This window comes from Ceratotherium simum, chromosome 6, assembly GCF_057802395.1.
Source record: "Ceratotherium simum simum isolate JZ-2026a chromosome 6, ASM5780239v1, whole genome shotgun sequence".
Taxonomy (NCBI): Eukaryota; Metazoa; Chordata; class Mammalia; order Perissodactyla; family Rhinocerotidae; genus Ceratotherium; species Ceratotherium simum.
In genome coordinates, this window is record NC_141905.1 from 7,036,106 (window position 1) to 7,063,716 (window position 27,611).

Genomic DNA, 27,611 nt, shown 5'->3' on the forward strand with positions numbered 1-27,611 from the left:
TTTACAAGAACACTTCAAGGCCCAGAAAATAAAAATATTCAGGCAATACATAGTAAACCTTGCATAGAGCCCCTCTCAGGAATATTGTTTTACACTATTATTTTACAATAACAGAGAGAAAATAAAATTAGGGATACAGATATTAAAGGCCAATCATCAAAATTAAATTAATGTTTAGCATAGACTATTATTTATGTGAACAATGTAAATAAATAGAATCATCAATTTGATTTAATATAAAATACATTTCTGGCATATAATTATTTTTAAAATGAGAATTATCAATTTTAATTCAACCAATTCAAGTATTCATTCAGCCAAGGGAACAAAATAAGCCTCTTAAAAATTCAAGATTTATAGATTAATATTAGAAATTTTCTCAATATAACACATAGAATATTCTGATCTCCACTGAATTACACTATACAAAGACATGTATCAATTGCTTTATAGCTAATAATCAAGTATAACTGGCCACTAAAATTCCTTGACCAAAATATCACTAATTGTAGGAGGCAAAGTCCTATAATAAGATGAATGTAATAATGGCCACATCTTTTCAAAAACAGAACATAGAAGTTTTCGTTTTTACAACTATGAATTTGGTTTTCCAAAATCTGGTTCCCAAAGCCAACTTCTAAATGTTACAGCAGAGATGGGGCAGTAATGGAAAGAAATGATTTAATAGAACTCTGAAGAAATAAAATAACTATCGTAGATCTTAGTTTGAAAAGTATATCTGGCATAAGAGATACTCAGAATTACATAATAATGCTTATATCCAAGTTTATTGGTTAGCTCAAGGGCAAAGAGTAAGAGGCAAGTAAAATGTAATATTTGCTTTGAACAAAGCAGACTGAGTAACATGTTAAGCGTTAGGGTGGAATAGGAAAGAACTCAAGCTGGGCAAAGTTTTCCTCTTGGCCTTTCTCTATAAACACCTATTTTAATTTTGAACGGTTCACCAGTGTGCTCATGTAATGGAGAGGAGGAGCTCTGCCCACCCATGACATGCTTCCCAGACCAACAGGTCCTTGTCCAGCTGCTCTAGAAAGGCAGCTCGTCCTCTGAGGTCCCCGTGGCCCCACGGAAGCATGGAAGTAAAGGAAAATGGAATCCAATTTGCGTAGAAAGTTAATCCACCATAATTGGACTCGTTAGTGAACTGAGTTATTTAAATACCAGCTAAAAGTACAGACTAGCTAAAAAACATGGGTAAGTATCTGTCTTGAAAATACCGGTAAGAGGTCATGCTATGATCCTGCAGTTTACTGGCCCTACATTCTCCCAGAATAAGGGCTTTATAAGGTCCTGGAAATCCTCAGCTCCCTTTAGCTATCTTTCCAAATAAAATGTTAATGAATATAGTTTAAGTCCTTTTGTGGGCTCTGTAATCCCTTCAACCAAATAGGCTGCAGTTGTTTTATGTAACTTTTGTTTCATTGGTAAATGTGGGAGGGTATTTTGATGTTACCTAAGTAAGATCAAGGGGTACACACTGTTCATCCCAAACCAAATGATGCTGCCTTCAGGGAGTTGCCAGAAAGAAGATGAAATGAGACACCAAGAAAGCACATTGTACCCATAAGCAAAGCCCTTCAGCACAGCTCGAACGCGTTCTTTATGAGGAGGCTCCACTTGGTAATTTCAAGTGTGAAGCAACAGAAGTCTTTCTTAATGGAAAGTCAGAAGCTTCTGAAGAACTTCAAGCACAATTTTATAACAAAAGCAATACTGCTCCTACATACACATATATGAAAAACAATAGGATGTTAAGTAATTGAATATTCACTTTCAGAGAACACACTTGTAATTTTCAACCACAAAGGAAAGTTCCTAAAAAGAGCAAACATTTAACCAACCAAGAACTTCTTTATGTAAATACATATTTTAAAATATCAAGAAGATAAGTTATCATAATATAGTTCTTGGTCTAGAACTAGCTTCTGAAGGCTTAACTGAACAGAGGGTTAACTGATTCTCAATCTCCATCTCCTTACATCTTCCCTGGATAAATCAAATTAAAAAAATTTTTTTAGATGCAGCCTCAGGTCTCTCAGGCAACTTCAGTTCAAATAAAACACTTCATATCGTTCAACATTGGCCTAAAAACAAGTCAACCTAAAGATTAGGGACCTGTTTGTTTTCATCATCCATACTCTCTTGACCTCCCTCTCCCAATGATTAGTAACTAATCTGTGACATAAACGGTATCCTGTTATGACATGCGCTGACTTGGATATTTTAGTGGCGAGTAAAGATCCCTAAATTGCCATCCAGAAATTTATGAAAAATGACTTTAGGTATGTTACTCAAACAACATGGCATTATGGACAAAGCATGTGTTTGGGCATCAGGAGACTTTAGTTTCAGTCTTGGCTCCTCCACTTGGCACCTGAATGACCTTATGGAACAGACTGCATTGCTCTGAACTTGAAGTACGTCATCGGCAATCTCAGAGCAAAACTAAGGTCTACCTCAAACAGTGAGGATTCAATGAAATCATGTAGGTGAAAGAGCTTTATAAGGTTTAATGTGCTATACATACAATGTTAATCTTTCTATTCATTCTTCTCCCTATTAGAATTTATGTGGTGGGAGCTTACCTTCGTTTGAATCATGCCATAACGTTGTTCTCTCATTTGAGCCACTATGTCGCTGATGCTGAACTGCAACGGGATGACAGTAATTTTGCATTATCCATATAAGGGAAAACACGAACTCAGATTGCCAAGTAAGTACTCCATACTTCTTTCCAGTAAAAGAGATGTCAAGATTTAACCAGAAAGGTCTCATTTTCAGTCATAAGAAAATGTACTATTTTTAACCTAGCCTAATGGATAAGGATGACCTGTTTAAATGGGTTTCCAGGAAAAAGCAGGAAGCAATCATTTATAACAAGAAATGCTCTCCAAACGAAATAACAACAAATTTGCCCCTGTGTATACTTTTCTGTTCTCCAAAGGGAGAACTTAAAGCAGCATTATAATTCTGGAAAGGTCTGAAGCATAGAAGACATTTTCTGGCCACGATGGTAACACAGCTGTTTCTCATATAAAAAGCCCTCTCAACTCAAATGGAGACGCTGAGCAACAGTTGGCCCCAAACCAGATTCTGTGCACGGAGACCAGCACTACCTAGCGTGGTCGCTGAGCTGGTGCAGGTCCGCAAACGGCTGTTGCTAATCCACAGTGAGTCCAGAAACTGGCAGTAAGTGCTTAGAAACTCTTATGGCAATGTGATAGTGGCAAAGCACCGAGGAGCATCATCAGAAGAACAGAATATAGACCAGCTCGGGTGTTGCTGAACTTGCCTGGCGAGTCACACGTGGTGCAAGCTGAGGACCAGTCACGGGCAGTGAGACCATGCTGACACATGAAATTTTAAGGTTTGTCAACTATAACCCAAAAGTATATAAAAATTAGGGAAAATGTAAGCATTCCTTTATTTTTATAACTTGTCATTTTTATAATAATTTAAAATTTTAATTAAGCCTTTAAAAGTTTTTATACTGAAATAATTATCGATACACAATAAGTTGCAAACAAAAATGTACAGAGAGATCCTGTGTATCTAGCCCTCACTCAGTTTCCCCCAATTATACCATCCTATATAACTATAGTATAATATCAAAACCAGGAAATTGACATTGGTACAATCCAGAGAGCTTATTCAGATTTTGCCAGTTTTATATGCAATCATGTGTACGTGTGTGTGTGTATGTGAGTGTATGTAGTTCTATGCAATGTTATCAGATGTGAAGATTCATGTAACCGCAACCACAATCAAGATACATAACTGTTCCAACACAAGACTTCCTCAGGCTATCCATTAGAACTACCCATCCACCCCAATCTCTAACCCTTGGCAACCAGTAATCTGTTCTCTATCTGTACAGTTTTGTTATTTCAAGAGGATTACATGAATGGAATCATGTAATATCTAACTTTTTGAGATTTACTTTTTTTTATTCAGCATAATTGCCTTGAGATCCATCCAAATAGTTGTGTGTATCAACAGTTCATTACTTTTTATTGCTAAATAGTATTCCATGGTGTGGACATGTACCAGTCTGTTTAATCATCAAGTTACTGAAGGATATCTAAGTTGTTTACAGTTTCTGGAAATCATGACTAGATCTGCTTAGGAACATTTATATATAGGTTTTTGTGTGAATATAAGTTTTCATTTCTCTGGGATAAATACCCAGGAGTGCTATTGCTGGGGTTATATGGTAAGTTTAGTTTAGTTTTGTTTCTGTTTTTTTTAAAGAAACTGTAAAACTATTTTCCAGAATGGGTATACCATTCACGTTAATTTTACCTGGAATTATGATTCCTCACATATTGAGTTTTGTAGCCATTATTGATTGTGAATTGCTAAAACCACACTTGTGTAACTTACAAAGATGTACTGGCTAACAAAGCAAAGGAATCATTAAAATTTACTTGTCATTTACATAAAAAATGAAATAAGTTCAAAGACAAAAGAATTATTTTAAAGCATATTAAATTAAAAAGCCAACAGAAGCTGATGTTCAATATTTCACATGTAACAATAATGCTTGGCAGGCTTACAAAATAGCACTTTGAATTGCTAAGACTAAAACTCCATATATGATTGCCAGGACAATGGTGAAAGACTGCACTAAGCATGTTTTCTTGGAAATTTTGGGTAAATATGTGGCAAAAAAAGATAAAGTACCACTTTCTAATGACACCACAGTTTGACAAATTCAGGGACTGGCTAATGATATGGAGTGGTATCAATTCCGGAAACAAATAAAAGTAGCAAAGTACTGGGGCCAGCTTGGTGACATAGTGGTTAAGATCGCACACTCCGCTTCAGCGGCCTGGGGTTTGCAGGTTCAGAACCCGGGTGTGGACCTACGCACCACTCATCAAGCCATGCTGTGGCAGGTGTCCCACATATAAAGTAGAGGAAGATGGGCATGGATGTTAGCCCAGGGCTAATCTTCCTCAGCAAAAGGAGGAGGATTGGCAACAGAAGTTAGCTCAGGGCTCATCTTCTTCAGCAAATAAAGAAAAACAAAAAAGTGGCAAAGTATTTACCACTGCAACTTAATGAATGCATAGATTTTGCTAACATAGTGATTCTTTCAGTGTATGTGTGATTTGAACATGATGTGATAAGAAGGAAGAATTCTTCCTTTATTCAGTTTGATTACTGACAAACACAATTAGGTCTAAACTGTATAAAAATGAAAAGTACTACATTGTCACAAGTGTCTGGAGCTTCAGCTTTGTGTAGGATCATGTTCTGGCGGTGGAGCTGCAAGGACAAGAACACAGCCTGAGGGAGTGCAGAGATCAAGGCACTTAGGCCAGAAGATAGATCAACACACTGCCTCATCAACCAAGTCTCGAAACAAAAAAACCCCGCCCGATGAACTCAACAGTGTACTTAGTGGTGCAGTAAGACTTTTTAAGTATGTAAAGGCTAATATGTTAAATTTTAGATTATTCACTTCATTATGTGATAATGTGGTAACTGTTAATTAACAAATGTTATCACATGCTAAAGACAGTTAGAGGGGAAAGTTCTACTGAGAATGTTTGAACTACAGAGCAATCTGTGTTTCTGCAAGATAAGAGCCAGTTTGTTCCCAACGTGTCAAGGATTTTTGAGGAGGCTTGATTAAAAATGAAAATGGCTATAAAAATAACAATTAATAAAAAGAAATAAATGGTTACACATTCTTAGATTTTCATATCCTTTAGCGTTGTAATTGATAAACTAATCTTAAAATGTCATAGGTCACAACTTCTCCAGCCGCACATGACCGGTATGCAGCCTGCAGCGTGTAAGACTCCCACGTGAGTTCCACACCACACAAACTGGTCTACACCCTCTTCAACAAGACCAACCCACTGTCATGCTCTTGGATGTCACAGCAATACACCAAACTGCTTTGAAAGTTTCTAAATGCTCACTCTCAATTTCTATAAACTCTTGCTGCAGACAACAAACATCCACAGATTGGTGTTGGTCCAAGATCATTTTTTAGTAGCTCTGGTGGACAAAATTTTTGAAAAGAGTAGAGAGGGGCATCAGTAAGAACATTTGACAGTTCAAATCTCTATGGAAAGCGAATAAGGAAACAACGGATGTATTTCGTATTTTTGAACCACTATATTTCATCAAATCTAAGCATCCTTAATTGTAAGATGCATCATTATTTCACGTACCACTAAGAAAAACACTGTCAATTAAACTGACAGCTAACTTATTATAAGACACATTTTGAGTTTAAAGAAGGTATAATGTGGAAAAAAACAGTGTTCCTTGGACTCAGGAAATATAATACTTACAGTTTTTGAAGGGATATAAAATAAGGACAAATATAAACAAATTATTTTAAGAAATTATGATGGAGAATATATAAAAGAAAAATTATGCTAATACATTTTCTGCTAAAAGAATAAAACAACATCAGTTATGGGAATAGATAACATCAGACTCATACTACCTAAATTTTCAGCATTTTTGAGGAGGTCTATTTTTTTTTTTTTTTGACCACCCAGTTTACGTTCATTCTTAGGAATAAAACTCTGAGTTTGTTCTGGAAAACATTCCTTTCTCATTCTTAGCCTTATGGCCTGGAGTGGTCCTAACTGGACCAGCATCACCCACAGTGGTGAGCTCAGGGAAGGGCTTCAGTGAGAAACAGTGAAATGCTAGGAGATACTGGCTCAAGCTTCTGAGAAAAAGAAACACCCCCTGTCCTACAGGGAGTTACTGGGAGAGGCCATTTTTGTACCCTCCCACACAACATGGCATGAGGATGGGGAGTTCTGGAACTGAGGCAGCCATTTTGCGAGGAAAGCCTCTCACTGTCGGGGAATGACTATGTAAAGCCGGAGACAGCAGAGATTTAACTTTTGTTCTGACAACAGCATAACTCTGCAGCATTCGCCTACCAGGGCAAATGCCTCGTCGCCCGTTTTCCTATGACTGAGGTGTGGATTTCTGTATCCTTGTGGTCACGGTAAGAGCCACCTGTCCCCTTATGCCTGCTAAGTAAACAGATGTCTCCCCTCCTCACTTTCACAGCACAGGGAAACGGTTTAGTACGTAAGCCTTTTTGGCCACAGAACTGAAGTCACATTCCCTAATCAGTTTAATCAACAATAAAGGTACTAGCACAATCACCATGTGTGTAATTCTCGTGTCTATCTCTTAGCTGGCTCCAAATTTAGGAGGAAAATGAAGAATTGTTAATTGACTCAAAACCAACAATATTATTATCCTTATTCTACATATGAGAAACCTGGGCTTCAGAGAGGATAAGCACTTTGCACAAAGTCACCGAAATCTCAAGTATGTGGCAAAGCTGGCAGTCAAATCTAGTGGCCTCTCGTTAACTCTCAAGTCTACCCTTTTCCCAGTGTGTTCACACGCGTGTATTTCTGTTCAGTAAAAACAGGTACACTTCATCAACACTCTCTAACAAGACTCTAAAAACTGTCTGTGTGGAGGAGGGAAGGAAAAGGAAAATGAACTCACGTTACTGTGTACATACTATGCTCCAGACACGGTCCTAAGCCATTCCTTTGCATAATGTACTTTAATTCTCACAACCACCTCCAGGAACCTGCAGCAGTTAAGTGAGAAGCAGGTACCCAAAACTCACGTGCTTTCTATTTACTAAGTTGCTCTTGAAGGACAAATATTAGTCTTCAGATATTAGAAGGCTGTTAAAAGTAGAGTGTTTACCAACAGCATTGGTTTATCTGCTTAATTCACACACTTACTGAAAAGTTCTTTTCAATGGCACAGAACACAACATCCACACATAGGAACACCCCTGTTCGGCCCACACCAGCACTGCAGTGAACAACCAGGGGTCCGGTAAGGTGGCTCTTCCTCACATAACGAATATACTTTATAAAAGCATCTACTGAGGCAGGAGTGCCATGGTCTGGCCAGTCGGTGAACTGCAAGTGTTTTACAGAGTGCCGAGTTCCTGTCTGTTGAGAGAAAGAGAAAGGGAGAGAGGAGAGAGGGAGGGAGAGAAAGAGAGGGAGGGAGAGGGAGGGAGAAAGGGAGGGAGAGAAAGAGAGGGAGGGAGGGAGAGAAACAGAGGGAGGGAGAGGGAGGGAGAGAAAGAAGAGAGAGAGAGAGGGAGGGAAAGATGGAGGGGAGAGAGAGAAGAGAGATTTATCAACTTCTTACATTAGAGATCTCATTTCAATTCTGATATACCAATAATAAAATAATAATAATAATAATGGCTATATGGTAATACAATAATAAAAGTAAGAATACTGACAGGTAACATGAATTGAGCACTTATCATGTGCCAGGTACTGTGTTAAGGACTTCACATGCATTATCTCCTATAATCCTCCCATCAACCCTGGGCAGTAGGCACTCTTTTATCCTCATTTTACAGATTAAAAGGAAAGGATTGGGGTGACTGAGAGATGTGTGCTAGGTCAGAAGGCTCACATGTTTAGAGTGGGGACTATACTGTAAGCCTCCTGAATCCAAATCTACTGTCTCTCTTCTGCACCATGAGGCTGCAGAAGAACCAGGAATCCAAACAACTGAGAGGGAAAGATGGGCTAATACGTTAAGAATAAGAAAGAAAAGCAATCTATCTTAGCTTAAATATTATGACCCTAAATTTAATTTTGGAATTTTAAAATTTAAGTAAAATTAAAATTTAATTTTAATTTAATTTTAAAACAGGTAGCTGCTGTCATGTTGCTTGACCAGGGGGCACCAGCCTGCTCTGATGATGACGGGGTGGTTAAATGACCGTGTGAGTGGCCTTTGGCCCCCACTCTTGTGCTGAGCCTCCTGGAAGCAGAGTCACGGAACTCTCTTCAGGGTTGACAGTTCACCCATCATCACTTCCAAAGAGATTACCCTTCCCCAGTGTGGAGCCTCATTTTACTTCACTGGGGACCCTCGTGAGGAAACTCAAGAGTTTCTTACTCCTCTGCCTCTCCCTAATGCATCTCTTTTTCCCAAATTCCAAATGAAAAAAAGTTTTCCTAAATTCCAAATAGAAATAAGTTTTCCTATGTTAAAAGTAGAAAACTCAAGTTTGATTCATTGGTACATAAAATTGAATGATGAAAATAATACTTGAAAATCTTGTGAAGGTACCAAGTTGAGGATAGCTCTCACCCTATCACATGACTCAGGGGTTAAATCTCTCCTGCCACTGCATGACCACTGAGAAATTGCCCAAAAGGGGCCCTCACTGCCTTCCTGACCCAGTGCCATGAAGGCAGAACCCCTGATGCAGATTCTCCAAACATAAACTTCATGGTTCTGAGGCTTGTGGGCCTCAGCCCAAAGGCCACCATCCTAGACCCCTTGCCAAGCCTCTACAGGTGGACTCCAGCATTTGAATCCTTGCAGGCAGATCATTTCTCTGGGCCTCCCACCTGGCCTATATTCTCAAAGCATGCTGTTCTCCTGCCACAGCACGTATCACACGTCATTTGGAACTGATGTGTTTGGTGTCTTCCTTCTCCACTAGACTGTAAGTACTCTAAGAGTTGAGACTGTGTCTGCTTTATGTCTCAAGCACCTGGCACAACACCTGGTTAATAGGAGGGGATCAATAAATATTAGGAGAGTGAGGGAGAGTGAGGGACCAGGCGAATCCCCAGGTGTACAGAGCAAGCACAGTGCCGAGCACACAGCCAGCAAGCTCTCCATCAATGTCAGCCATTATGATTATGCTTGGCCTCCCTCGTCACCACTCTCCAGTCCTCCTTGTACTCCTCCAACCCTCCTCATACTCCCCTTTTCTATCCTCCCCACCCCCCCACTCCTCCATCTCTTCAGCTTCTTGCACTCAGGTCCCCCATCCTAGAGTAAACTCTTGGAAACCCTCATCATTTCCCTAAATGCTTCTTCCACTTCCTTGCCTTGCCTCCCACAGGCACTTCACTCTGCAGCCCTCTCTAAATGGGCCACTATTCTCCTGTGCTCCAGGTACCACAGAGCATAGAGATTAGGTTGCATACCCTTTGCTGCCCACCCCTGTTTCCAATTCAGTACTCCTTCTCCTTATATAAAAAATCCTATTCATACTTCTTAGCTTCATGTGCTCAGTGCTACCACCCAGCGGTTAAACCTCCTAGTCGATCGCCATATTCACTGAAGATCCCGACCCTTTCCCTACCACAGATTCTGACATCATCCAGCCCAAACTCAGGGTTTCAACAGCCCGACAGACACTCTAACATCACAGCATTTTTATTTCTCTCTTGCAGAGGAGACCACTCCTTTCTTCCAGTCCTCACAATGATGATCACTCCTTGGACTTACCATCACCTGCAATATCCAGTATCAAAACTCTTCCAGTTCTTAAACTCCAACATCACTTTCTGACCAGGAGCTCGTATGCTACCACCTCAGTTGTGCTTCACTTCAACTCCAACAACAATGTGACGAAACAGAGCTCTCCCGTCCTTCATGTCCTCCCATTTACTCCTAGTTGACTGGCCCCTGATTCCATTCACCTCCCTAAATTCAGACTTCATGGCTGATTATGTGAATCATTCTCTCATCAAACTGTCAACTTTCATCCTTTGAATCTTGCCACCTGTACTGGACAATATCCCACCCTGGGTCAGTCCCACAACCTGTGTTCAGGAATCCCATAGTTAGGCTGCTGGGAAGAAAATAATCACACAGTTGCATATTTTATTGCTATTGCAAATTTATGGGTTCCAACCTCCAGCAACCCTTTTCCTGGGCATTGTCTGTGTCCCAATCAACTCCTTTGGTGATGACTCCAAACCTCGTCACTCTTTTTAAGCTTCTTGTTTAACTCCCACCCCCTTCATTCCTGTTGAACACATGTATCACCTACCTACTAATTAAATCCACTTAGAGCAATGTAACTCATCACTTTCTCCTACAACCCATTCCTTTTCTATTTTCCGAATCTATTAGAGCAAGAAATCTATGAATTATTCTAGACCAACACTTCCCAATAGAACTTTCTACAACGATGCAAATGTTTTAGATCTGTGATGCCCAAAATGGTAGCCACTAGTAACATGTGACTAAACACTAGAAATGTGGCTATTGCAAGTGAGGAACTGAATTTATTTTATGTAAATTTAAATAATTTAAATTTAAACTTAAATAGCCATATGTGGCTACCATATTGGATAGCATAATTTTTGACTACTCCTTCTATCACTCATAAGTCACAAGTCATAAGTCACATATAAGTCCTCCTGTTTTATCTGAAAAATACCGAAGTCTCTGCTTTCCATCTCAATGCCAACTGCCCTAGTTGATCATGCTGCCTTCTTACAATGTCTCTCAATTATCTTCATAATAAAGTTCATGCTCCTTAGCTGAAATCCAAGACATTTCATGTTCTGGCTGGTCCCTGCTTATGTTCTGTAGCCTCATTTCATCTCTCATTACTCCCTAGCATTGAACTTTTACACTCCAAAAATAGACTACTTATTTGCTATACATACCCTATGCTATTTTATATCTTGATCATCTACTTCCTCTTTCCATCTTTCTCATTTGGGTAATTCTCAAACCAGATGTCACCTCCTCCAGCAAGCCTTCCCAAAAACCCCAAATAAAGCTAAGTACACTTCCTTTCCAAGCCCCCAAAGTACCCCATACAGATCTCAATATTACCACTGAGCACAGTAACTGGAAGTACCAATGAGTGCACCAAACTCTCCACTACTCAGTAAGAAGTGATGGTGCCTGGCACAGTGATTGGCATACCTTAAGGACTCAATACGTATCTGTCATACATGGCAGAAGTAGCCGAAGTATATCCCAGGATTAGGCAACTTCCAATACTCACTCCCCCTCACTACCTCCCTGTTTCAATTTTTTCATCTCTCCAGTCAGAGTTTGGATAAGGAGAAGCAGAAATGGTGTTATCTTAGTTTCTGGTATGAGGGAGAAGTAAAAATAAGTTACTTAAAAAAGAATCCCCAGTCTAAATCCTATCCTATCGCTAACTTCTTATCCTGACACATGTTTATATAATGCAATATATATATCTAATAATGATTTTTTAAAACTTACGGACTTCCTCACAACTTGAAATATTCGAATGATGAAATATTGAAGTATCTGGTAGTTCTCCAGGAAGATATGACAGCTTTTCAATTCCAAAGGCTTCTTCATAGAAATGGGCCAATAATGGTGGCATTTGATAATTCCACCTTCTATCTCTCTGGTTATCATGACAATAACATTAGAGTTATTTTCCAAAACCATCTCCCAAAAGTCATCTGTGGTAGCTGGTAGTGGTCCTTGGGTAGCAATATAAAAATACTCTTCTCCAGAATTGACTATTCTAATATAACTAGCATTGATGTAGTCCTTGTTTTCTCCAAGAGGAACACGTGTTGAATCATCTATTACAAAAACAGAAATATCTGGTAGATAAAGGAAAAGTGGGAGATGCAATACACCCAAATTTCATCAAAGCATGTCACACAGGTAAACCCATTTATCTCTTTGACCAGTGGAGAAGATGGCATAGAAGTTTCTTTTCGAAAGGTTTATTTGAGTCCATGAATTTAAATTCTTCCCTCCCCAAAACCTACTGGCATGATCTAAGAAATATACAATTAGGGGAGTTCTTTGTTTTTTATATTTTTAAATCAGTTTCCAATAAACATAGAAGGACGCCATCAGTATCCAGACACTTTGAAAGATTTCTGTTAGATATGGCACAAGCAGGATTAGGCCAAGGAAGGAACCTACTAGTCTGCAACTGAACACAACAAAGGAGGAGCCCTCTGAGGGAGCAAATGAATGACCTTCTCCTACAAATCCAGAGAACTTGCAACCCAGAGCAGCAGGGGCGAGGGGGAAGAAAGAAGACAAGACTGTGATAGTTGATCAGATACAAATCCTAGGATTAATGGAATTCTAGCAATGCCCCCACACAAGGCAGTCATCTTTTATGTCCATCCTCAGCTTTCACCTGGTGGAGTGGCATGCTAACCAAAGCAAAGACATTGTGGCAAAAGGATGCTACAAAGGGAATTTGCTCCAAGTAACGTGGGACTTATCTAACATGGACTACTACAACAAATATGAGAGGGGAAAACCAGCTACTTGGCTCAATAATACACTCTGTTGGCCCAGGAGCTCCTTTTTCACTTTACATAGACATCTGGAGCTCTGGCTGCACCGCGGCTCCCACACAGAGAATAAACGCACTCAGCAAAGGAGGCACCTTCCCTGCCACGCAGTGGTCTCACCAACAGCCCCTCACTACCACTCAAAGTCATGTGGACTACTTATCTTGCTATGACCAAGACAACTGAACAGGGGCTTACACAATTTCTGACAGAATCCTTTTCAAATTCCAACATAGCAAACATAAACCTCCCCTTGTAAATATGAATAAACAGGAAAAACAATCACTAGATATATAAAAATATCCAGTACTTCACAAGAGGAGACCATTCTGAGAAATCACAGCAAATGTTTTCCTTTCTATAAGAGCGAAGAATACTTTAAAAACTCCTATTTGTATTTTAAATGAAATCCGAGAGAACATCATTTTATCTTTTAAAAGGATAATATATATGTTTATTGACATAAATATGTTACATTATTAAATTATAAAGGAGATAATAAGAGCATTATAGGGAGATCCTTCATCCTATATATGAACATACATACATTATATATAAACATATAATAAAAACTCTGGCAAGTATTCATCAAAATGCTAGCAGTGGCTATTTTATTAATCTAAATTTTTACAGTGAATATGCACTACTTTATAGTAGAAATGCATTTTTCTATTTTCAAAAAGGAGACTACTTGTGTGAAAATTAAACAATCTAAAATAATAAAAGCTTGCTTTCAGATAAAAACTACAATTGCTCAATAAAAGCCCTAAAGTGAGAGGTAAACAGAAAAACTAGTGACTTAGAACACTGGCTTAAGAATTTTCCCAGAACTCAGGAAAAAAGATGAAAAAAATGACAATAATGATTAAAATGCTAAAGGATGCAGAGCATATAAAGAGAATATATTAAAAGAATTTCAGAATCAAACTATGGAATACAAGCAAGAAAGAAAGAACTCAAGTGATCACAGGAGAAAAGTTCCCCAAACAGAAGAGACAGTAACAAAATTTAGTGCAAACATGTGTACCAGGTCTGAGCAGCATGGTATGTACTCTGCATGTATCACCTCATCTGAACTTCAAAATAATCCTTTGATACTGAACACCCATTAAGTCAACAAAGAAATCAGAAATCAAAAAATACCTGGAGACAAATGAAAATGAAAATACAACATACCCAAATCTATGAGATATAGCAAAAGTGGTACTAAGAAGAAGTTTATAGCAATGCAGGCCTACCTCAAGAAACAAGAAAAATATCAAATAAACAATCTAACTTTACACCTAAAGGAACTAGAAAAAGAAGAACAAACAAAGCCCAAAATCACTAGAAGGAAGGAAATAATGAAAATTAGCATGGAAATAAATGAAATAGAAACTAGAAAGATAATAGAAAAGATTGATGAAAATAAGAGCTGGTTATTTGAAAAGATAAACAAAATTGACAAACCTTTAGGTAGACTCACTAAGAAAAAAAGAGAGAAGGCTCAAATAAATAAAATCAGAAGTGAAATAGGAGAAATTATAACAATACCACAGAAATACAAAGGATTATAAGAGAATACTATGAAAAGCAATATGCCAACAAACTGGGTAACCTAGAAGCAATGGATAAATTCTTAGAATTCTACAACATTCCAAAACTGAATCAAGAAGAAATAGAGAATCTGAAAAGACCAATCACTACTAAGGAGATCAAAACAATAATCAAAAACCTCTCAAAAAACAAAATGGCTTCCCCAGTAAACTCTACCAAACATTCAAAGATTTAATACCTATGCTTCTGAAACTCTTCCAATAAATGAAGAGGCTGGGATGCTTCCTAACACATTTGATGAGGACACTACCCTGATACCAAAATCAGACAAGGACAACACAAAAAAGGAAAATTACAGGCCAATATCACTGATGAACATAGATACAAAAATCCTCAACAAAATATTAGCAAATTGAATATGACAATATATTAAAAGGATCATATACCACAATCAAGTGAGATTTATTTCAGATTTGCAAGGATGGTTCAACATTCATAAATCAATCAATGTGATACACCACATTAAAAAATGAAGAATAAAAATCACATGATCATCTCAATAGATGCAGAGAAGGCATTAAACAAGAGTCAGCATCCATTTATAATAAAAACAATAAAATGGGTATAGAAGGAAAATACTTCAACATAATAAAGGCTACATACGAAAAACCCACAGCTAACATCATACTTAATGGTGAAAAACTGAAAGCTATGCCTCTAAGAACAGGAACAAGACAAGGATGCCCACTTTTGCCACTCTTATTCTACAAAGTATTGGAAGTCCTAGCCAGAGCAATTAGGCAAGAAAAAGAAACAAAAGAGATCCAAATTGGAAAGGAAGAAGTAAAACTGTCACTATTTGCAGATGACATGATTTTATATATAGAAAACCCTAAAGAATCCATCAAAAAAAACTATTAGAAATAATAAATGAATACAGTAAAGTTTCAGGGTACAAAATCAAGACACAAAAATCAGTTGCATTTCTATACACTAACAACAAACTAGCAGAAAGAGAAATCAAGAACACAATCTCATTTACAATCACAACAAAAAGAATAAAAAACTTAGGAATAAATAACCAAGGAGGTAAAAGACGTGTACACTGAAAACTATAAAACATTGTTGAAAGAAATCAATGAAGACACAAAGAAATGGAAAGATATTCCATGCTCATGGATTAGAAGAATTAACGTAGTTAAAATGTCCCTATTATCTAAAGCAATCTACAGGTTCATTGCAATCCCTATCAAAGTCCCAATGGCAGATTTCACGGACATAGAACAAAGAATCCTAAAACGCATATGGAACAACAAAAGACCCCAAATAGCCATGGAAATCCTGAGAAAAAAGAACCTACCAAATGGGAGAAGATATTTGCAAATCATACATCCAATAAGGAGTTAATATCCAAAATACATAAAGAACTCATACAAGTCAACAACAAAAAAACAAACAACCCAATTGAAAAATGGGTAGTGGATATGAACAGATATTTTTCCAAAGAAGATATACAGATGGCCAACAGGCATATAAAAAGATGTTCAACATCACTAATTATTACAGATGCAAATCAAAACCACAATGAGATATCACCTCACACATGTCAGAACGGCTATTATTAAAGGGCAAAAAATAACAAGTGCTGGAGAGGATGTGAAGAAAAGGGAACCCTCATACACTGCTGGTGTGAATGTAAACTGGTGCAGCCACTAAGGAAAACAGTATGGAGATTTCTCAAACAATTACAAATAGAACTACCATATGATCTAGCTATTCCACTACCGGATATTTATCCAAAGAACACGAAAACACTAATTAGAAAAGATATATGCACCCCTATGTTCATTACAGCATTATTCATGATAGCCAAGACTTGGAAACAACGTAAGTGCCCATCAATGGATGAATGGACAAAGAAGATGTGGTATATACATACACACAATGGAATACTACTCAGCCATAAAAAATATGAAATCTTGCCATTCGCGACAACGTGGATGGAACTTGAGGGTATTACGCTAAGCAAAATAAGTTAGATGGAGAAAACCAAATACCCTATGATTTCACTCATATGTGGAAGATAAGAAACCAACAACAAGCAACAAACACGTAGATACAGAAAACAGATTGGTGGTTACCAGAGGGCAACAGAGGTGGAGGGAGGGCAAAATGGGTAAAAGGGGACATCTGGACAGTGATGGATGGCAACTAGACTTTTGGTGGTGAACATGATGTTGTCTATATAGAAGTCGAAATATAGTGATGTACACCTGAAATTTATATAATGTTATAAACCAATGTTACCTCAATAAAAAATAAATTAGAAAAAACAATCCTCTGAAGGAGGCATATTATTAGTCATGCTTTTCAAATGAAGAAACTTTACTCAAAATGGCTAAGTAATTTGTTCCATATTATGCAGAAATTCTTCCAGACTCCCCATTCTACAAATAATTCCATGATCTGCCACCCTTCAAGGAAGACTCAGGTTTGCAGATGGAAACGCCTCACCAATGCCCAATGACAATATTGAAGAGAGCCACCAAGACCTCAAGACCAGCAGGGGTTAAGGTCACAGAGACAGGAAGCAAAAATTGTAGATCACTAGAGGTAATAGTGAGTGGTGCCACTCCCATTTCCAGCCCTTGATTCCTGAATCCTGGAAGAAACAGCACCATATATTGGATGCTAATTTAGAGCATATACAACCTCCTAGAGAACACTGCTCCAGCCCTGTGAGGTACTGCCACCCAGCTGGTACTGTAACTGAGTCTTCAAAAGGCCATTCCACTGCTCTATCAAGCCAGCTGCTTCAGGATGATGAGGAATATGTTAAGACCAGTGAATTGCATGAGCATGAGCTCATTGCCACAAATCATTTGCCTCCAAGTGAGTTCCTTGATCAGAAGCAATGCTATGTGGACCACCATAATGGTTGATAAGGCATTCTGTAGGTCCACAGATGGTAGATTTGGTAGAAGCATTACATGCAGGGAAGGCAAATTCATACAAAGTGTCTGTTCTAGCACCAAAAAAGCACTGTTCCTTCTATGATAGAAGCAGTCCATTGTAATCAACCTGCCATCAGTTAGCTTGCTGATCACCCTGAGAAATGATGCCATATTGGGGCCTCAACATTGGTCTCTCCTGCTGGCAGACTGGGCACTTAGCAGTGGCCATAGCAAGGTTGGCCTTGGTAAGCAGAAGTTCATGTTGCTAAGCTCATGCATAACCTCTATTGCTGCCAGCACGTTCATTTTGTTCATGAACCCATTGGCCAATTGTAAGGGTAGCTGACTGGTATCCACAGATTGGGCCATCTATCCACTTGATTATTAAAATCCTCTGCTTAAGTCACCCTTTGGTAAGCATTCACATGGGACACAAGTATCTCCATGTTTTTTGCCCAGAGAGGTCCACCCACATATCTCTTCCCAAGACCTCCTTGTGATCAATTTTCCAGTCATATTCCTTCCAAGACCCTGGCCATCCAGCTAAGCCATTGGCCACAGCCCAAGAATTGGTAGAGATTTGTACCTCTGGCCATTTCTCCTTTCAAGCAAAACAACCAACTAAGTGCACTGCTCAAAGTTCTACCAACTGGGAAGATTTCCCTTCACCACTGTCCTTCAGGGACGTCCCAGAGAGGGGCTGTAGTGCTGCAGCTGTCCACTTCCAGGTGGGGTGTGCAGACTGTGCAGAACCATCTGTAAACCAGCCCCAGTTTTCTATTCTTCAGTTGAGTGATAATAGGGAACGCCTCATGAGGCCACAGGTGCAGGTAGGAAAGAGAAGGAAATGCAGCAGGAGAGTGGACCATGGGCATTTTGGCCACTTCATGTAACTTACTTGTGCCTTCAGGCCCTGCTCAAGCCCGAACTTGAATATATCACTTCCATTTGATGATGAAGTGCTGCTGTTCAGGCCCAACTTTCTGGCTTGAAGGCCCATGGTTAAGTGTTCAGTCTCTACTAAGGCCCAGTAGCAGGCCAAAAGCTATTTCTCAAAAGGAGAGTAGTTATACGAAGAGATTGGCAGGGCTGTGATTCACCTATAGGGGCCTGACAAGGCTCCAAACAGTATCCCTATCTCCCACAGATACTGCATCTACTGGATTATGTGGCCTGAGTAGCAGAGCAGCTTGCGCAGCACCCTGGACCTGGTACAGAGCTTTCTCTTGTTCTGGACTCAAAACTGTTAGTTTTGAGTCTCTTGGGAAATGGGCCAGAGTAGCACACCCAAATGAGCAATATATTGCCTCTAAAGTCCAAAGATGCCCACTAGGCACTGTGCCTCTTTTGGCTGTAGGAGGCGCCAGATGCAACATCCTATTTTTCACCTTACAAGGATTATTTTGACACGCCCCACACCACTGGACCTCTAGAAATTTCACTGAGATAGAAGGCCACTGAATTTTTGTTGATTCATTTCCTACCCTCTGATACACAAATGTCTTACCAGTAAGTTTAGAATAGTTGTTACTTCTTGCTCACTAGGTTCAATCAGCATAATGTCATCAATATAATGGACCACACATCACAATATAATGGTGTGATGTCTTAAGTAAGTGAAAGGTGATCAAGATCCCTGTGAACTATGACATAGGGCAGGAGAGTTGATATATCCCTGAGGTAGGACAGTGAAAGTGTATTGCTAGCCTTGCCAGCTGAAAGCAAACTGCTTCTGGTGGTCTTTACTAATGGGTATGGAGGAAAAGCATTTGCCAGATCAATAGATACACACCAGGTAACAGGGGATGTGTTAATTTTCTAAAGCAATGAAATCATATCTGGTACAGCAGTTGCAACTGGAGTTACCACCTGCTTCAGGTTACAGTAATCCGCTGTCATTCTCCAAGATCCACCTGTTTTCTGCACAGGTCAAATAGGTGAGTTGAATGGGGAAGTGGTGGGAATCACCACCCCTGCAATTTTTAAGTCCTTGATGGTGACACTAATCTCTTCACATTCTCCCCCATGAATGCAGGACTGCTTTTAGTTTACTATTTTCCTAGGTAGAAGCAGATCTAATAGCTTACATTTGGCCTTTTCCACCATAATAGTCCCCACTCCACAAGTCAGAGAAGCAACGTGAGGATTCTGCCAGCTGTTGAGTATGTCTAGTCCAGTCATGCATTCCAGAAGTGGGGAAATAACCACAGTGGTTCAAGACCCACTGCAACCTGAGCTAAAACTCCATTGATTATCTGACCTCCATAAGCACCATTCTAACTGATAGACCACAGCGACGCTTTGGGTCTCCCGCAATTAGTGTCAGATTAGTGCGAGTGTCAGTAGTATTGGCAAAGAAGACTCTTCAGAGTTTAGGGGTCTGCTGTGCCCATCTTCATCAGGATCTTCCCATATGTTTCTATTCCAATTTTCAGGATCCCACTCCTTCTCAATCAATGCCCTCACTTTAACAGCCAACACCCTGCATGGTTGGGAATTCAATTTGCATTGTAATTCAGCCATCTGCAGCATGAAATGCTGGGTTTGATTTTCAGCAGTCTCAGCTCCATGGCTACAGGAAATAAAGGCTTCTTTCAGGGCAGATATAAAAACTTTAGGTCATTAATGTGGTGCTTGAGATGGAAATTCTAATCCCTGAGATCATCCTTTTCTTTGTCCACTTGTCCAGTGCAATTAGGAGCAACCAGCCAATCTCATTATACTTATTAGTTCGATAAAAATATTTTAAGGTATCAAATACAGTGATCCAGAACTTTGCTTCCTACAATTATTTGAGTGGAATATCCAACAGTGAGATTTTGTGTATCTCTGTTGCCATATCACACCATGGATTACCACTGCTCTCTCTACTACTGGAAATAGAGTCATTAATGCCTTCACATTTTATCAGATTAGGGAACTAATTCATAAAACATCCTTAAGGTTCTATTCCTTTAGAACAATTCTTGGTACCAAAATTTGTATTAGTCAATGTTGTTCAGAGAAACAATCAACAGGCTGTGAGAGAGTGAGAGACATTTATTTTAAGTAAGAGAGATTTATTTTAGGGAATTGACTCACATGACTTGGGGGCTAGCCAGTCTGAAATTTGCAGGACAGGCTGCCAGGCTGGAGATCCAGAGAAGAGCTGATGTTATGGTCTTGAACCCAAAGGCAGTCTGGAGGCAGAATGGCTTCTTCCTCAGGGGACCTCCACCTTTTTCTCTTAAGGCCTCCACTGATTGGATGAAGCTCATCCACATTATGGAGGGTCATCTGTTTTACTCAAAGTCTACTGATTTAACTGTTAATCACACCTGAAAATACCTTTACAGCAACATCTAGACTAGTATTTGACCAAATATCTGGGTAGTGTGGCCTAGCCAAGTTGACACATAAAATTAATCATCACACTAGCTAAAAATTGTAGTAAATGATTTGAAGGAGGAAGATCTTTCTTGAAACTTAAATTAGTTCCCTAAAAGACCAACTGAAAGAAAGAAAATAAAAACAAAACTAGGGAGAGATAGCAAGTACATGCAAAACTACAAAGAGCCAGAAGTAAAGAAATAATCAGAGAAAAGAAGAAAGTCTTAGAAGATAGATTCAAGAGACTAACCCTATACATCATAGGAGCTCCAGAAAAAGAAACAAGTGTAGATTGAGGAAGAGCAATGATTAAATAACTGAAGCAAGTCTCCTACAGCTAAAGGAGGATCGAATCTGCAGACTAACAGGTCCTGTGAGCTCTAGAGAAGACTGATGAAATGAAAAACACCTGGTAACACTCTTGAACGCCAGGAAAAATTAAAATGTTATAAGGTTTCAGAATAAAAGAATACGTTTCCTGTAAAAGAACAGGAGTCAGATTACTGTTATATTTCTCATCTAAAACACTGGAAGCTGGAGGACAGTGAAGTAGCACCCAAAGAAAACTGGGAGAAACGTACTGAAATCCCACAATACTAAAATCAACAAAGATATTCATCTACCGGGATGAAGAAAAAGGAGCAAGAGCTGCAGATGGGCCGCGTTTGAGACTATTTACTACTTAGCCCACCTCTAACCAACCAACCAATGAATTGGAACAGAGACCTCAAACTAAGGGAAGATGGGAAGAAAAGGAAACAGTCGAGCCACAAGCCTTGCAAAATATAGTCTTATATCTATATAAAGAATGACTGAGAACCTATCATTAAGTGCTGAAAATGGTTTCTTGAAATAGAAAATAACATTCAGCACAGCAACACATATTAACAGTCTGGAAAAAGAATTCATGTCAAGAAGCACTACTGCATGGTGGTTAAGCCTAGGTTGAACCCCAGATCTGTCTCCTATTTGCAGTGTGACTGCAGGGAAAGTAATTAATCTCTCTAAGCCTTTTTGTAAAACAAAGATACGAAGAGTTCCAACATCACAGGGTGTGGTGAGGGTTAGATGAGTTACTACCTACGAAGGACTTGGATCAGCGCTGGGCACACACAAACATATTACTACCACCCCAATTATTGTTATTACTCTTACTATTGCTATTCTAGAATGGAACGATACAGTGTATTAGTCTGCTAGGTCTGCCATAACAAAATACTACAGACTGTGTGATTTAAACAACAGAAATTCATTCTCACAGTCTGGAGGCTAGAAGTCCAAAACCAAGGTGTCAGCAGGCTTGGTTTCTTCTAAGGGCTCTCTCCTTGGCCTGCAGAGGGTCGCCTTCTTGCTGTGTCCTCACGTGGCTTCACATTTCCTCTGTGCCCATGCATCCCTGATGTCTTGTTTTCTGGTGAGGAAGACTGACCCTGAGCTAACATCTGTGCCCATCTTCCTCTATTTTGTATGTGGGTCGCTGTCACAGCATGGCTTGATGAGCAGTGTGTAGGTCTGCGCCTGGGATCTGAACCTGTGAACCCAGGCCGCCAAAGTGGAGTGTGTGAACTTAACCACTACACCACCAGGCTGGCCCCCCTGATGTCTTTTGAGTGTCCTAATTTCCTCTCCTTATAAGAATACCAGTCAGATTGGATTAGGGCCTAACCTAAGGGCTTCATTTTATCTTAATTACCTCTTTAGAGGCCCTGTCTCCAAAGACAGTCACATTCTGAGGTACTGGGGGTTAGGACTTTTACATATGAATTTTGGGGGAACACAATTCAGTCTATAATGTACAGTATACACTCTTTTCATTGGCTTTTTTTACACCATATGATTATTTTGAGATTCATCCATGTTTTTGAATGTCTCACTAGTTTGCTATTTTTCACTGCTGAGTAGTATTCCATTCTAGGAGGAAAGACCTGGCCACCCACTTCCAAAAAACTTGGCCATGAAAACCCTATGAATAGAGGTGGAGCATTGTCTGATATAGCGCCAGAAGATAGGAGGATGGTGCAAAAAACACCAGGCAGGGTTCTGCTCTACAGTTCACAGGGTTGCTAGGAGTCAGAATCGACTCAACGACACTAACAAGACAAGTATTCCATCGTGTGGGCAAACCACAATTTGTTTATCCACTCTCCTGTTGATAGACATTGGGCTGTTTTCAGGTTTTGGCTATTGCAAATAAAACTGATATGAACATTTATATGCAAGTCTTTATACAGGAGTAGAACTGCTGAGTCATATCGTAGGTATATGTTTAACTTCATAAGATAGTGTTAAACTCTGTTCCAGTAGTGGGTGTAAAACAATATCTTACTATAGTGTTAATTTCAATTTTCCTAATGATTAATGATGCTGAGCATCTTTTCACATATTTGTCACCCATTTATCTTCTTTGGTGAAGTGGCTCCTCTAATCTTTTGCTCACTTATTGTTGGGTTATTTGTCCTCTTATCAAATTACAGGAATTTTTTATATATTCTAAATACAAGTCCTTTGTCAGGTAAATGTTTTGAATGTATTTTTCTCCCAGTTTGTTGCTTGCCTTTTCATTTTCATACGTGTGCTTTGAAGAGCAATATATTTTTTAATTTGATGAAGTCCAATGTGTTTTTTTCCTTTGCAGTTTGGGATTTTTGTGTCCTATTAAAAAAAAACTTTGCCAAACCCAAGGATGCTAAAATTTTCTCTTAATTCTGATATTTAGGCCTATGATGTATTTTGAGTTAATTTTTGTATATGATGTGAGGTAAGGGTCATAGTTCATTTTTTGCTATATAATTTTTTTTGGTATAGCAATATGCAATTGTCCAGAACCACTTTTGAAAGATTATCCTTTCCTATTGACTTGCATCCTTGAATTCAGATCTTATCATCTGCTCTGCCCTCCTCACATGACTGTAGAGAACACTCAATGAGATATGTGAAAACATGCTCTGAAAAATTTAAAACTAATAGAAATCTCAGTCACTATCATTACTTGTTGGTTCTGAGTGTATCTTGACCCAGAGAGCTTATTCTCTCATCTGTGAAATAGGAATAATAATATCTGACTGGTCTACTTGAGAGGGATTTTATTAAGATTATGCATTTTAAAATGCTTTGTAAATTGTCAAGTGCTATAGAAATGCAAGATATTGTCTATACCTGAAAAATCTCTGGATTACATAATGAGGCCCATTTCTGCTTTGCACAGTAATACAGGGCCATAAATATGACTGTACAAGCTGAAACTGCAAAAAGATCTTCATAATCAACAGGACAAATAATGATTATTCCATAATCCTTAAAAATTTTTGTCAAAACATTAGAAACCCTTTTACTGTTCATTATAAATGTATAAAGGAAGTGGAAAAATAGCAAGACTAATATTTATTTAGAGCACTGTAATTTAAAACATTAGAAACATTGAAAATTAGAGCATTTAATTTGTAAAGAAAACTTATCAAGAGTTATTTGAACAATGTTTGTGTCTTTTTGTCACATAACTCACAAGACAGCATCTTTTCCACACCTTGGTGAATTATCAGACTCCCCTGCAAGTTTGGATCAGCTTCTACCCTTTTATCCTTTGCTTTTACGATGTTGTGGCACAGCTCTAAGAGTTCCTTTAATGTGAAGTTTTTTGCCAGCAACACTTCCTCTAGGATACCTTCATCCTTTCTGTCACAAGCACTTCCCTCATTTATGTCGCAGTGTCAACATTTTCCCGGTCAGCTATTTCTTTTATAACTCTCTTTACATTCTATTAGAATTTCACTCCCAGCACGATCACTTTTCCTTTCTTTTCTACAATTTCATCTTTGTTGGCCAATTCCCTCTTCTGATTATTTTTGTTATGTGGGTTTATCACTGAAAGATAAGGAGGCAACACAACTACGTGGTTTGCTGTCTGTGCATGTAACAGGCACACAGTGACCACCTGCCAACATACTTTAAAAGAAGTGACGATTAGTCACTGATCTGATGTGCATCTGTTATTTACATAGGGATTTACGAACTAAAGCTAGAAGTTGTTTGTACCTTATGCGATTACTCACAGATAATATATAGTGACTACTGAGATTTGAATTGTGTTGTTGAGGGACTAGTGTTATTTAACTAAACACAGTAATGAAATCTGTGCATAGAGGAGCCACGCAGTGAGGACTGCCTGGACTCCCCTGTCCTGAGATGTGTGAGTTCCCCCATTGAGTGTTCTCAACATTTCAAGAGGAGGGAAAATAATTATTTCTCTGGCTTTCTTGACGTGAGTCTTCAGGAACCTCCTCTATTAATTCAAGAAATGTGTGGTGAAGAAATCAAAGAAACTTTCTATGATGGTCATTTAAGTAGCCTTATTTTAGATTAAATTACACTGTGGTATGACCTTCCTCATTTATCTATGAAGTAGATACATTAGTGAACTTTTAAATAGAATTTGGTTGAACAATAGTTGATTTTCTTTTAAGAGAAAATCAAAAAGTTTTGCATGATTTTCCTTAATCATTTAACTTACTTTTTCATATCTTTGCATGTCTTTAGTTGTCACTTTTCTTATCCCAGAATAAAGAGTTCAAGCCAGATCAAACGTTAAATGTACCCCATCCCCTAAAAGAAGTTTCTTATAACCCTGACAGGTGCATTTTAAAGGCCTGTTCGCATTCAGTCTCTCTAAGGGCTAACTGCACATGTAGGGATAGGAATTACATAATTGGGAACTCTGACCTCTTGAAGTGGTACCAACTTGTTGGCGTTCTCTCTTAAAATGTTTAATAGTGGTTCATCACCCTGATTTCACAACAGCCATCAATGCACTTCTGCACACTCTCCCCCACAGAAGACAGCAGAATAAATTATTTTAACTAGCCTGGGAAGGTACTCATTACTTTTATGATCACAAAGTTATTTTAGATCTGAATGAACCAACCAAACACGAAAGTATTTACCCAGTGATGGAAGTCACTGTGTTCTACTCTGATCTTTATGACAACCACCTCAAGTCTAGTAAGAGAAACAGAAACGGAAACAGAGAATTAAAATACAGTTTGGTAAGTGAGGGAGGGTAGTCACAAGATGGTACAAAATTGTTAGAGAAACACCAAACCTAGCTTTGAGAAAACGAAGAAGGTCTGACCCAGCTAGCTCTGAAAGACAGTAGGAATTACCTCAGCAAAGGGAGGACAGATGGTTCTTGCAAGAATTGCAGGTTCCAAGGCCTGGAGACAAGAAAAAGAAAATGATGAATTCTAGAAACCAAAAGAAGTTCTGTGGGAGTGCTGAGGCTAGAGAGGTGAAATTTATGCCATGTGAAAGAACTTAACCATGACAGTAACAGAGAGCCAAGAAGAGCTTTAAAAGGAGAGTAACATGTTCTGATTTGCATTTTAGGAGTATCATTTCAGAAGCTGCTGTGAGTAGATGGGATTGGAGACAGTGAAGAAGACAGAGACCAGCTGAGAGATCAAATAGGCTCAATCTACGTTAGCAGCGGTGGAAACTGAGAGACGGGGAATGATTTTAGACATATTAAGGAGGTAGAATCGAAAGGATTTTGTGACCATTTTGGGATATTGCAGGTGACACCAAGTTTTCTGGCTTGGACAACTGAGTGGAAGGTCAATTTGGAGGAAAAGAAATGGTAATTTAATTCGGAAAAAAGTCGACTGTGAAAGGAGTGTGAGGCATAGAATGAGATACCCTGCCTAAAATTAAAATGGTGCTGTGTTTTGTTTCCACTCTTCAGATGGCCTGAGACAGATAAATCCTGTGAGTAACCAGGTGGGGAGCGGAGTGGCACTGGCTTCACCCAGCACAGCAATGTGTAGGGCCCTTTGGAGACAATCAAAGGGCAGCCTTCTGTCAGAGGGAAGATTGACAGCTTGACTGTCCAGGACACAGGATATAAATTACACCCCAATTGTACTTGTGTCTAAACAAAATGGCCAGAGAAGGTGGTCAGGGCTTGGGGTACCAAAAGTGACAGATATCTCAGACTACTAGACTTTATGTTTTCAGTGGTTCATGAGAAGCAGCAATGCATAAGAACAAGGTTGAAGGACTGCTGTAAATAACCCTGGGACAGTGGCTGGAAGAAGTACCTAGAAGAGAAGACTTGACCTTCACCATGTCCTAGCAGATCCAAGAATACACCCAGGCCACTCACTGCTGGCTACCAGAGCTCTTCATCGTGGCCACAGGTCAAATGCTTAATTCTAAAAGCCATACAACCCACTTTTTAATCTTTTCCCAAATGTAAACAGGAAAATAATCAAAACCATTTTTAGCTTACATGGAAGAACATCTCGGTATCTGTTTTTGTCTCTGTTGCGTGGTTCATTCCCAGAGGTGAACTCACCAGGTAGGTTCTTATATTCTAAAGCCTTTAAAAGGTAAGAAATATAAGTCATGTACTTACTATAACGAAAAAAAACCAAAAAGAACAAAAACTGCCTCTGTTTACTGTTCATGATTGTTAAACCCCTATATGACATGACTTGACGTTACGTATGTTGTGTGATACGCAGACAAGTCAGAACCCCATTTAAAAAGTACTATATAAAAGATCTCAAATTTGAGATGTCAGTCGACAAGTTGCTTGAAGAGGAAATGTTAAATTCTCTGGAGATACTTT

General features: G+C 38.9%; 1 protein-coding gene across 1 annotated transcript in view; it reads right to left on the minus strand.

Annotated features, from left to right (window-relative positions):
- Window positions 1–255: 255 nt before the first annotated feature.
- Window positions 256–27,611, minus strand: part of PTPN20 (protein tyrosine phosphatase non-receptor type 20) — a 103,999-nt gene continuing 76,643 nt past the window's right edge. Inside the window, exons 8-12 of the mRNA XM_087432929.1 lie at window positions 27,270–27,360; window positions 12,061–12,395; window positions 7,776–7,991; window positions 2,607–2,669; window positions 256–1,740 (exon numbers count right to left, since the gene is read on the minus strand). Of these exons, the coding sequence (XP_087289055.1) occupies window positions 1,675–1,740; window positions 2,607–2,669; window positions 7,776–7,991; window positions 12,061–12,395; window positions 27,270–27,360 (771 nt within the window). The 3' untranslated portion in view covers window positions 256–1,674. The remainder of the gene's footprint in view (window positions 1,741–2,606; window positions 2,670–7,775; window positions 7,992–12,060; window positions 12,396–27,269; window positions 27,361–27,611) is intronic.